The sequence below is a fragment of the Rana temporaria genome, chromosome 5 (genome assembly GCF_905171775.1).
Source record: "Rana temporaria chromosome 5, aRanTem1.1, whole genome shotgun sequence".
Lineage (NCBI taxonomy): Eukaryota > Metazoa > Chordata > Amphibia > Anura > Ranidae > Rana > Rana temporaria.
Window position 1 is genome coordinate 8,406,889 of NC_053493.1, and position 13,362 is coordinate 8,420,250.

Here is a 13,362-nt window from a genome sequence, read left to right on the forward strand (position 1 = left end):
GCCCTCTCCCGCCACCGATAACGGTGATCTCGCGGCGGAGACCGCCGTTATCGCTGACAGGACCGCCCACTGAAGAGATTAATATCTCGGTTGTGGCAGCAGCTGCTGCCGTTACCGAGATAATCCATCTTCAAAGTGATGACGTATAACGACGGTGGGCGGTCGGCAAGTAGTTAAATGTAACCATATTGCTACACTTAGAGGGGCCTCTCTTCTCTTTTATACTCAGTTGTGACATGACGCTCGCTACTTGTATATCAAAACATCGCTTGTATATCAAGTAAAAATGTATTACATTTTTTTAGCTTGTCTTGCAAAACGCTCTCAAACCAAGTTACTCTCAAATCAAGGTTTTACTGTGTTTATACTTTTTTTTTTTTTTACACTAATATTGCTTTCTTTTGGTGGTATGTTATCACTGCTGGGTTTTTTATTTTTTGTGCTATAAACGAAAAAATACCAATTAAAAAAAAAAAAAAAAAAAAGAACATTTCTTCATTAATTTAGGCCAAAATTTATTTTTCTACATGATAGAGGGAAAATAAAGGGGGGGGGGGGGTTATGAGCCCTAATCGGACTTTTAGCGGCACAGTAAACTAAGTGTATACAAAATATATAGATGTTTAATAGAAAAAAAGATACATATTGCATGACGAGAACCCGAATGTATCCGCGCTTTTTGCCATTTGGCTTCTTCATGTAGAGCCTTTCTTTTGTGCTCTCCCTGGGGTAATACCTTGAATCTTTCCAGTCTAGTAAGACTTATTATGAAGTACTAATTTGGGGGCCCCCCCCCCCCATGCCTGGGTACCCAGAAGTAAACAAAGCCGCAATTGTGGCTGAAAGCATGAGATCAGTGCAATTATTTTCCCCCGATCTAATGCTTTCCAGCCTGCAGGAGAGATGCGAGGTCTTATTGACCATCTCTCCATAAAGATTCCTATTACATGGGATGTGTACATTCCTTGTAATAGGAATAAAAGTGATATATTAAACAAAAGTGCAAAAATTAAGTAAAATAAAATATATAAAAAAATAAATAATTAAAACACCCATGTCCCCAGAAGCGAACGTGCATGTAAGTTCCGCCCACATATATTAACGCCGTTCAAACCACACGTGTGACATGACACGTGCGTTGGAGCGAGAGCAATAATTCTAGCACTAGACCTCCTCTGTAACTCTAAACTGGTAACCTGTAAAAATGAGTGCGCAATTTTAAAGCGTGACAAGTTGGGTATCTATTTACTCAGCGTGACATCATCATTCACATTATCCCCAAAAATTGGGCTTACTCTACTGGTTTTTGTTTTTTAATTCATGAAACCGCCCCAAGAATTTTTTTTTGCGCAAATGCCGTGCAAGATAAAAAGTTCCAATGACCGCCACTTTATTCCCTAGGCTGTCTGCTAATATATATATATATATATATATATATATATATATATATAGGTAGATGCTAAAATATATATATGTGTGTGTGTGTATATATATATATATAATGTAGATTCACGTAGAATGGCGTTTCTTTGTGCGGGCGTAACGTATCCTATTTACGTTACGCCTCCGCAATTTTTACAGGCAAGTGCCGTATTCTTAAAAGAAAGTTGCGGCGGCGTAGCGTAAATAGGCAGGCGTAAGCCCGCCTAATTCAAATTGTGAAGAGGTGGGCGTGTGTAATGTAAATCAACCCTGACCCGACGTGATTGACGGCATGCGCCGTCCGTGGAATTTCCCAGTGTGCATTGCTCCAAAGTATGCCGCAAGGACGTCATTGGTTTCGACGTGAACGTAAATGACGTCCAGCCCCATTCACGGACGACTTACGCAAACAACGTAAATTTTTCAAATTTCTTCGCCGGAAAGACGGCCATACTTAACATTGGTACGCCGCATATAGCAGGGGTAACTTTACGCCTAAGGTAAACGGCGTAACTGTACTGCATCGGCCGGGCGTATGTTCGTGAATTTGCGTATTTTGCTGATTTACATATTCTAGGCGTAAATCAGCGTACACGCCCCTAGCGGCCAGCGTAAATATGCAGTTAAGATACGACGGCGTAAGAGACTTACGCCGGTCGGATGTAATAGAAATCTATGCGTAACTGATTCTATGAATCAGGCGCATAGATACGACCGCTCAGACTCAGAGATACGACGGCGTATCTCCTTTATGAATCTGGCCCATAATGTTCGGGGGTTCTGAGTAATTTTCTAGTGTAAAAATCATCATTTTTTTTTTTTATGTAGAAGGGAAGTGCCAGAATAGGCCCGGTATGGAAGTGGTTAAAAAAAAGAATCTCTAAGTGTATATTGATTGGTTTGCACGAACGTTGTATCTATAGAACGTATATGGGATAGACTCTAGAACATGGGTCTTCAAACTACGGCCCTCCAGCTGTTGCGGAACTACAAATCCCATGAGGCATTGTAAAACTCTGCCATTCACAGACATGACTAGGCATGATGGGAATTGTAGTTCCTGAACAACTGGAGGACCGTAGTTTGAGGACCCCTGCTCTAGAACAAGGTTCTGTCTTGTGTCTACTTTCCCCCCTCGGGTTCGTTTTTTACAGTTTCCAGAGTCAGAGATATAAATAATCGACGGTCAAATAATTTTGTTCTCAGAGACGCGAAGATTCCTGAGCCCCCTCCTGGCACCAAGTGGAAGGAAGTGCGCTTTGATAACACCGTCACCTGGCTGGCTTCATGGACAGAAAATATCCAGAGTGCCATCAAGTACATCATGCTGAACCCAAGCTCAAAACTCAAGGTGAGAACAAGCAGTGGGTAACACACTGATCTGGAATGCCATACACGTTCGTTCTCACAATCTACCATGACCTGAGCTAATCTACGGGACCAGCGCAACCGATGTCCACCGGAAACCCAACGATCGTTCTAAGGCTGGATTCACTCCTATTGTGCATTTTTAGTGCTTTTTGCATTTTGCTGATTTGCACTACAGTCCATTTAGCCACTTAAGGACCGCCTCCTGCAGATATACGTCTGCAGAATGGCACGGCTGGGCACAAGCACGTACAGGTACGTGCTCTTTAAGTGCCCAGTCGTGGGCCCACGACCCGGTCCGAAGCTCCGCGGCACCCGCAGACCCGATCGCCGCTGGAGTCCCGCGATCGGTCCCCGGAGCTGAAGAACGAGAAGAGCTGTATGTAAACACAGCTTCCCCGTTCTTCACTGTGGCGCTGACATCGATTGTGTGTTCCCTGATATAGGTAAGCACTATCAATGACGTCCAGCCCCGCCCCCTACAGTTAGAAACACATATGAGGTCACACTTAACCCATTCAGCGCCCCCTAGTGGTTAACTCCCAAACTGCAATTGTCATTTTCACAGTAAACAATGCATTTTTTTGCTGTGAAAATGACAATTGTCCCAAAAATGTGTCAGAATTGTCTGATGTGTCCGCCATAATGTCGCGGTCACGAAAATAATCGCTGATCGCCGCCATTAGTAGTAAAAAAAAAATTATTAATAAAAATGCAATAAAACTGTCCCCTATTTTGTAAACGCTATAAATTTTGCGCAAACCAATCGATAAACGCTTATTGCGATTTTTTTTTTTTTTTACCAAAAATAGGTAGTACAATACGTATCGTCCTAAACTGAGGAAAACATTTTTTTTATATATTTTTGGGGGATATTTATTATAGCAAAAAGGAAAAAATATTGAATTTTTTTCAAAATTGTCGCTCTATTTTTGTTTAAAACGCAAAAAAATAAAAACCGCAGAGGTGATCAAATACCACCAAAAGAAAGCTCTATTTGTGGGGGAAAAAGGACGCCAATTTTGTTTGGGAGCCACGTCGCACGACCGCGCAATTGTCAGTTAAATCGACGCAGTGCCGAATCGCAAAAACTGGCCGGGTCCTTTACCTGCATTTTGGTCCGGGGCTTAAGTGGTTTACATGGTTTCCTATGGGTCAGGTTCTGTAGTGCAGATTTGCAAAAAGCACTAAAAATGCAGCATAGGAGTGAATCCAGCCTTAGAACGATCGTTGGGTTTCCGGTGGACATCGCTTCCGCTGATTAGCTCAGTGGGGCTCCGGTGGCATGCTCCCCGGAGATGAAGGAATCGTGTACAGGTATGTGATTTTTGCGCTTAAGGGGCGCCCCGGCCGCAGTGTATATGTATGTGGGGCGGTCCTTAAGCGGTTAAACAGCTTTGCCCATTAACCACTTAAGCCCCGGACCTTTAGGCAGCTAAATGCCCAGGCCAGGTTTTGCGATTCGGCACTGCGTCGCTTTAACAGACAATTGCGCGGTCGTGCGACGTGGCTCCCAAACAAAATTGGCGTCCTTTTTTCCCCACAAATAGAGCTTTCTTTTGGTGGTATTTGATCGCCTCTGCGGTTTTTATTTTTTGCGCTATAAACAAAAATAGAGCGACAATTTTGAAATAAATGCAATATTTTTTACTTTTTGTTATAATAAATATCCCCCCAAAAACATATCTAAAAAAATATTTTTTCCTCAGTTTAGGGCGATACGTATTCTTCTTCTACCTATTTTTAGTAAAAAAAATCGCAATAAGCGTTTAATCTATTGGTTTGCGCAAAATTTATAGCGATTACAAAATAGGGGATAGTTTTATTGCATTTTTATTCATTTTTATTTTTTTTACTAGTAATGGCGGCGATCAGCGATTTTTTTCGTGACTGCGACATTATGGCGGACACTTCGGACAATTTTGACACATTTTTGGGACCATTGACATTTTCACACCAAAAAATGCATTTAAATTGCATTGTTTATTGTGAAAATGACAGTTGCAGTTTGGGAGTTAACCACAGGGGGCGCTGTAGGATTTAGTGTTCACCTAGTGTGTGTTTACAACTGATGGGGTGTGTGGCTGTAGGACTGACGTCATCGATCGAGTCTCCCTATAAAAGGGATCACTCGATCGATGCAGCCGCCACAGTGAAGCACGGGGAAGCCGTGTTTACATACGGCTCTCCCCGTTCTTCAGCTCCGGGGAACGATCGCGACAGAGCGGCTATAAACAAATAGCCGCGCCATCGTCCCGGATCGCTCCCCGAGGGAACCCGACCGCCGCATGTAGTGGAGGGGGTCCCGATCGGACCCCCCACCCGCTAGAAGGCAAGGACGTACCTGTACGCCCATATGCCTGTACGTGCCATTCTGTGGACGTACATATACATGCGGCGGTCGGGAAGTGGTTATAATATATTTAAGAACGTACTTGGACTGGAGTTTGTCTTTCACTGTGTGTTGTACCCTTTGTAATTCAGGGGGAGAAGGACTGGCAGAAATACGAGACCGCCCGGCGCCTGAAAGATGTGGTAGGTCACATCCGATCTCAATATCGAGCAGATTGGAAATCACGTGAGATGAAGAAGAGGCAGAGAGCTGTGGCACTGTATTTCATTGATAAGGTATGGAAACGGCTATTATAGGTATTGGATTTCATTCCATCAATCTAATAAACTATTGATTTTTATTTTCTGCAATTCACTATATTCTGCCATTTTATTTTTATTTATTACAGGTAGTTGTAATGTGCCAACAATTTACGTAGCGCTTTACATGTACCGTATTTATCGGCGTATAACACGCACCTTAATATTAAGAATCTTGCATTTTTTAAATAAAGAATTTTGAAGCAAAATAAGGGTCAGTGGCCATTAATGCAGCCTTGCAGCCTTGCCCATCATTGCAGCCTGATCAGTGCCCATGTTCAGCCTTGCCCATCGTTGCAGCCTGATCAGTGCCCATGTGCAGCCTTGCCCATCTTTGCAGCCTGATCAGTGCCCATGTGCAGCCTTGCCCATCGTTGCAGCCTGATCAGTGCCCATGTGCAGCCTTGCCCATGAGCAGCTGTGCCCATCATTGCAGACTGATCAGTGCCCATCTGCAGCAGTGCCCATCTTTGTAGCCTGATCAGTGCCCATGTCCAGCCTTGCCCATCATTGCAGCCTGATCAGTGCCCATCTGCAGCCTTGCCCATCATTGCAGCCTGATCAGTGCCCATGTGCAGCCTTTCCCATCATTGCAGCCTGATCAGTGCCCATGTGCAGCCTTTCCCATCATTGCAGCCTGATCAGTGCCCATGTGCAGCCTTTCCCATCATTGCAGCCTGATCAGTGCCCATGTGCAGCCTTTCCCATCATTGCAGCCTGATCAGTGCCCATGTGCAGCCTTTCCCATCATTGCAGCCTGATCAGTGCCCATCTGCAGCAGTGCCCATCTTTGTAGCCTGATAAGTGCCCATGTCCAGCCTTGCCCATCATTTCAGCCTGATCAGTGCCCATCTGCAGCCTTGCCCATCATTGCAGCCTAATCAGTGTCCATGTTCAGCCTTGCCTATCATTGCAGCCTGATCAGTGCCCATGTTCAGCCTTGCCCGACATTGCAGCCTGATCAGTGCCCATCAGCAGCCATGCCCATCATTGCAGACTGCAGCCGTGCCCATCATTGCAGACTGATCAGTGCCCATCTGTAGCAGTGCCCATCTTTGCAGCCTGATCAGTGCCCATGTTCAGCCTTGCCCATCATTGCAGCCTGATCAGTGCCCATGTGCAGCCTTGCCTATCATTGCAGCCTGATCAGTGCCCATCTGCAGTCTTATTATTGCCAGAATAGACACAGCTGGATCTCCTGTGTCCTCGGCTCAGTCACGCCCAGTCCCACCCCCTGGCCCGGCTCCTATGATGGACATAACACCGGTCCAATGGTGGGACGTCAATGCTAGGAGGCGGGACTGGGCGTGACTGCGAGCCGAGTACACAAAAGATCCGGCTTTGTCTATTCCAGCGGCACTTGTTTCCTCCTTCCCCTCTGAGGCAGCCCTATATCGGTGTATAACACACACAATTTTCCCTTGATTTTAAGGGGGGAGTGTGTTATACGCCGATTTAAATATGGTATATTCAATATATTGTACATTCATATGTCCCTGCCCTCGAGGAGCTTACAGTCCTAAGGTCCCCAACATTCATACGTACACATACCAGTTTATACAGAAACCAAGTAGCCCAAGCTTTTTTTCTTCTAGTTTTTATTTTATTCTATTAGGGGCAATCCCATTCACTTCTCCAAAGGAATGGAAATCTCTTCTTAGTTGTCGCTGCACTGAGTGACTCCATTGGACGATTTCCCCTCACCTGTGACGGCTATAAAGTTTTGCATTTCCCGTCACACAGTACAAATAGGATGAATCTCCACAGCAGACAGACTGCAAAAAACCTGTCAGGAGTTCTGATCCTTGCCTTGTCTATACAGGTTTTGGTTGACGATACACTATGGCAGCCCTCAAAATTTCCACTCGCCTACTAGCATTTGGCGAGTGGATTTAGGCTGGGGGCGAGTGATGACAGGGCTGCATGACCAATCTCCCTCCAATCTGTGCCTACACTTAGAGTCCCGATGAGATTGGCGGCCGAAGAGGAAAGGTGCATGCTCGGGAAAAGTAGTCTGTTGAGCCGCGCACAGGCAGAGCAGTACACAGGTGCTCTCCTTACAATTCTCATTAAGACATGGGACCTAACAGTATGACCTCTCTGAGCCTGCCCCCCCCTCCCCCGGGCCTCGACCAATGTAGCTGGAGAGCAGAAAGTAATGAGTGAGGTGGAGGATTGCAAAAATTACCACTCCGGTGCAGCGCTCACTGAGAGTTGCCCTGACATGAGAGCGGCAGCCTTCTAGTTTGTGCCGTTTTCTTCTCCTTGTGCTCTAAGTAAGTTTAGCCTGAGCACTGGGAACAGACTGGTCTCAATGTGTGCTGTGCGCTGTCAGTGTGCGCTGTGCTATGGCGTCAATGGCTGTGCAGTTGTGTGGATCTCAGCGCTGGATTGTACTTCCTCCCGCTGTGCTGCAGCTCCTCTCCTCTCTGCCAGCCTGAATAAAAGGGGGAAGTGGGGACATGCAAGCGTGGAGCCGCACACACAGGCTCCTGATGATGAGATGAATGGGAGAGAGAGAGAGAGGATGGATCGGAGTTGCAGAGGAGACAGCAAGAGAATGGGGAAGAGATCCAGTTCTAGTGCCCTGTCCCTCTGGTCTGCCCCCAGTGCCCTGTCCCTCTGGTCTGCCCCCAGTGCCCTGTCCCTCTGGTCTGCCCCCAGTGCCCTGTCCCTCTGGTCTGCCCCCAGTGCCCTGTCCCTCTGGTCTGCCCCCAGTGCCCTGTCCCTCTGGTCTGCCCCCAGTGCCCTGTCCCTCTGGTCTGCCCCCAGTGCCCTGTCCCATTTTGTTAAAGTTGTTGTTGGTAATATTTAATTTTGTTACTTGATTCTGCATAAAACATTGTCATTCCATGAGATAATCTACGAGGGCGTGTTTACGGGTGCAATTAGGCGCAGGGCAGTGTATGAATTAGGTGGGGCAACTGGTGGCGAGTAACTCTTGAGGCCTGTCTAGTGGCTCAGGACTTGAAATTTTGAGCCCTGCACTATGGGGACCCTGTCGGGCCTTTAGCGAAATGGAACCATCAGGTCCCTGTAATAGTAGAGATATTACAGCTCTCCAGTAGCCCATGGCCTTCTGCCAGGACTGCAACCCCTATCATTGTCTTCTGTATTGTACACTTTCAAGAGTGTTGGAGTCATCTGTCCTCTGGTGCAGTGGTCACCAACCATTGGCCCATGGACCACTGATGATCCACGAAAAAACTTTTTTGTGGTCCCCAGGGGTTCAGCCACAAATCAACATTGTGGGGGATGTATACTGCCCAATGTTTCCAGTGTTCTCAATGCGTGCCGACAGTCAATACTGTCAGTGCGCATTGATACCCGATGCCTCCTCTGTAGTTCTGGCTCCTGTGAACTTGGAGATGCCGGGAGTAGTGCAGAGAGTGGGAGGAGGGGAATTCCAATGGCAGCGCTGATCAGACTGTGGGAGGGAGCATGGAGCTCGAGCACGTGGCTGGTAATCCAGAGGGATGGGGCAGACGGCTGGAGCATTGTGTGTGTGTGTATAAGGCAGCAGTTTAATCAAGAGGCAGAGCATTGTGTGTATAAGGCAGCAGTGTGGTAGGGGGGCAGAAGGCCGGAGCATTGTGTGTGTGTATAAGGCAGCAGTGTGATGTAGGGGGAGGTGGCAGAGAGCCAGAGCATTGTGTGTGTGTGTATAAGGCAGCAGTGTGATCCAGGGGAAGGGGGCCAGAGAGCCAGAGCATTGTGTGTATAAGACAGCAGTGGGATCCAGGGAGAATGGTCAGAGACCTGGAGATTTTTGTGTGTGTGTGTGTATAAGGCGGCAGTGGGATCTAGGGGAGGAGGGCAGAGAGCTAGAGCATTGTGTGTGTGTGTATAAGGCAGCAGGGGGAGAGGGGCAGAGAGCCAGAGCATTGTGTGTATAAGGCAGCAGTGTGATCCAGGGAGAGGGGTCAGAGACCTGGAGAATTGTGTGTGTGTGTGTGTGTGTGTATAAGGCAGCAGTGGGATCCAGGGGAGGAGTGCAGAGAGACATAGAGCATTGTGTGTGTATAAGGCAGCAGTGTGGTCGGGAGGAAGGGAGGCAGAGAGCCAGAGAATTGTGTATAGAAGGCAGCAGTATGGTCAGGGGGAGGGGGGCAGAGAGCCAGAGCATTGTGTACAAGGCAGCAGTATGGTCAGGGGGAGGGGGGCAGAGAGCCAGAGCATTGTGTGTACAAGGCAGCAGTGTGATCCAGGGGAAGGGGGGCAGAGAGCCGGAGCATTGTGTATAGAAGGCAGCAGTGTGGTCAGGGGGAGGGTTGACAGAGAGCTTGGAGCATTGTGTGTACAAGGCAGCAGTGTGGTCAGGGGTGGTGGGCAGAGAGCCAGAGCATTGTGTGTACAAGGCAGCAGTGTGAGTCATGCTTTCTTACTATTTTCACCAGGTGACAAGGCCAGTAATGCACCTCCTGTATTAGAATGCCCCCACTCTTGATATAAGAGCAACAGAGAAACCTTTGGACAGCAGCATTGTTACCTGGGGTTTGGGGCGCTAGATGCGCTAGCGGATTTAGATACACTAATAAATTGAGGCCAAACTCCAGCCCACACTTTTAAAAGCTGTTACAGCAATCTTTTTTTTATTTTATTTTGGTATAAAGGTTTTACCTAAGTAAATACTATCAGTATTAAATGGTTTGTCGCGTGCCTGCTAACTTCAACATCTGCAGAACAGCTTATTCTGTTGAAAATCAGTCTCACCTGGTGAAAATAAAGGCAACAGCCTAAAAGAAAACGAATGAGGTCACCATATCTAAGAATTAGTAAGCTGCAATGTAATGTCTGCTTTGGGATATAATACGACGTTGAGGGTTGAAGGCTGGTACAGCGTCAGGACACAAGGATCTGGAACGCGTTGAATGCACAAGATACTGATGTAGGTTGCATCACTGAAATGAAGGGAAAGGTAGGTGACGAGGCCTTCAGGAGAGTACAATGTACACTGGGCACATAGTTACATAGTTAGTCAGGTTGAAAAAAAGACACAAGTCCATCCAGTTCAACCACAAAAAATAAATAAACAAACAAAATAAAAAACACAGTACAATCCCATACACCCAACTCCATACCCACAGTTGATCTAGATGAAGGCCAAAAAAAACAGCAGAGCCATGACCCAATTTGCTACAGCAGGGCAAAAAATTCCTTCCTGATCCCCCGAGAGGCAATCGGATTTACCCCGGATCAACTTTACCTACAAATCTTAGTACTCAGTTATATTCTGTACATTTAGGAAAGAATCCAGGCCTTTCTTAAAGCAGTCTACTGAGCTGGCCAGAACCACCTCTGGAGGGAGTCTGTTCCACATTTTCACAGCTCTTACTGTGAAAAAACCTTTCCGTATTTGGAGGTGAAATCTCTTTTTTCCTCTAGACGTAAAGAGTGCCCCCTTGTCCTCAGTGTTGACCGTAAAGTGAATAACTCAACACCAAGTTCACTATATGGACCCCTTATATATTTGTACATGATGATCATATCCCCCCTTATTCTCCTCTTCTCAAGAGTGAATAAATTTAGTTCTTCTAATCATGTAGATTGTAGATTTTTATGCTGATATACAGTTGGAGTACACAACATCTGATGGGTGTTTCTTGGTTGGCAGCTGGCCCTGAGAGCGGGCAATGAGAAGGAAGAGGGCGAGACGGCCGACACTGTGGGCTGCTGCTCCCTGCGGGTGGAACACATTCAACTGTTTCCGGAGATGGATGGTCAGAAGCACGTGGTGGAGTTCGACTTCCTGGGAAAAGATTCCATAAGATACTACAACAAGGTGCCTGTGGAGAAAGAGGTGAGGACCTGTGCTGTGGGGGTGGGGAGGAGACACCCAACACCCTCGCATGTCTGTTTTATGAGCTGCTAGATGGTGAAGTATGCAATGTGAATAGTTGGTTATTTTCAGCAAACCAGATTGTTACAGGAGGCACATAGACCTACACACTATTAGATTTTCTGCAGATTTTTGTCTTCGGGTTTACCAAAACCGGTCAGACCTTAAAGGGGTTGTAAAGGAATTTTCTCTTCCGTTCGTGGACGGACACAGCAGCAATAAACTATAGGTTATTATCCTTCATTTTAGGAGATTGACTAGGCAGAAATCAGCACTTTAAGTGTTAAAAACACTTCACACAGTACCTCCCAGGGGGCGGATCCCCCGGGTACATCCCTCACTCTGCCTCATGCAGCCCCAGTTTTTCTGCCTAGTGTCAGGAGATGACATGGCTCTTCTGGGCCCATGTGCTCTAGAAGATTTTTTTTTTTTTTCGCTTTTATTTTTTCCTGCATTTTTGGATCCTGGGATCCACTATCAACTGCCGACTGGGTGACAGGCTGGATCCTCGATCCTTGTAGTCCCCCCCCATGTTCGGCCATCGAGCGTGTGCCGGCCTTTAGCTACACGCTGGGCCGTCCACGACATGCCCTGTTGCTCCAGGGGTGGCCGATGAGCTATACGCTCCAGGGCACACATATGACCGGGCTCTATGGCCGTGTTACAGTGTGCCGGGCCGACAGCCATGCCTTAACTGCGCAGACGTTGGTTCTGTTTCGGGATGCCTCCAGCCGGTGGTAAGTTAAGTAGCACTCCCCTGGCTTTGGCGGGGTGGTGCGGCTGGGGCAATCCTGGGAGGTCGATTGGGGGTTTCGCCTTGCTTTTCTCTCTCCCTCCTTCCCCACGCTCTGGGTGGTCGGCCGTGAGGTGGGGTGTCCGCCTGGCGGGCTCCATCCTGTGGCTGGGGGCAGTGTCTGCTATTGGGGGTGCTGTTTCTTGCTGCCATGTGTGCGGGGGCGCCTGCTGTGTTTGGTGTTTTTACTGCACTATCGCGGCCGCCATTTTGGCAGCGCCAGGCGCCTTTATTAGCGTTTGGCGATCATTTTCTTGTAGCCCACATGCTCTTTTTGCATGTCGGTGGCCATTTTGGATGGGTTTTTTGCCTCTAGTGGCTAAAAAATCGTCGCGAACGGCTCCAGCACACTTCCTGAGGGACGGGACAGCGCTCTGGGGCAGACAGCAGCAGTACAGCCTGGTCGGGTGGTGAGTCCTCTGGGGGGTCCCCTGTTCTCTGCTGCGGCCGGGAGGGTGGCCCGTGGGTCTTGCCTTGCCGTCCAAGGGCGGCAATTGGGTGGGTCAGCATGGCGTCCGAACCGGATGCTTCTCCCCCAGACATGCTAGAGTTAACCCTTAGTGCCCCTGTTCCTGCGGCCTCGGATGCTATGACGGCAGTCCTTGAGGCGTTTGTTGCCAGGATTGAAGCGGCGCGTGGCCAAAGGGGGGGTAAAAAGCGCCCCCGCCTTCTTCTGGGGATGCCTCTGACACGGAATCGGGCCCTGCTACTGCTACTGCTCCCGGCCCTGGTTCCGAGGTGTAAGAGGATGCAGGCCTAGTCCACACGGACAGTGAGGATCACTCTGCATCAGGGTCAGCGCATGATAGGGCGCTAGTGGGAGCTCTTATCACTGCGGTGCGGGATACTCAAAAAATGGAGGATTCAGCAGAGACATCAGAGATGTCGGTCCCTTTTGGGTTCCCGTAAGCCGGCCCGCACTGCGAAAATGTTTCCTTGTGTTTCTTATCTGGAAACATTTTTGTACAAGGAATGGGATCGGCCGCAAAAGTTTTTTTTCTGTTCCAAAATGCTTTGCCGTCCGTTGTCTTTTTGAGGAGGACTTCCTAAAAAAGTGGACCTCTCCTCCGTCAGTGGACCCCCCTGTGTCCAGACTGTGCCTATGGAAGAGGCTCCCGCTTTCGAGGATCCCGCAGATAGAGCTGAGGCGGTTTTACCCCCACTAGCGGCCGAAACAGGGTTAATACCGCCAGCAATGCGCCTCTGCAGAGGCACATTGCCGGCGGTATAGCCGCGGTTTCCCATTGCTTTCAATGGGAAGGAGCGGTTAACACACCACTTCTTCACC

The 13,362-nt window shown here is 48.0% G+C and overlaps 1 protein-coding gene across 2 annotated transcripts in view; it reads left to right on the forward strand.

The window, feature by feature from the left end:
* TOP1MT (DNA topoisomerase I mitochondrial) overlaps positions 1-13,362 on the forward strand; it is a 138,670-nt gene that overhangs the window by 96,336 nt on the left and 28,972 nt on the right. For both annotated transcript variants that reach the window (XM_040352129.1, XM_040352130.1), the window contains 3 exons: positions 2,629-2,773; positions 5,275-5,418; positions 11,057-11,242. In XM_040352129.1, coding sequence (XP_040208063.1) covers positions 2,629-2,773; positions 5,275-5,418; positions 11,057-11,242 — 475 coding nt within the window. The remainder of the gene's footprint in view (positions 1-2,628; positions 2,774-5,274; positions 5,419-11,056; positions 11,243-13,362) is intronic.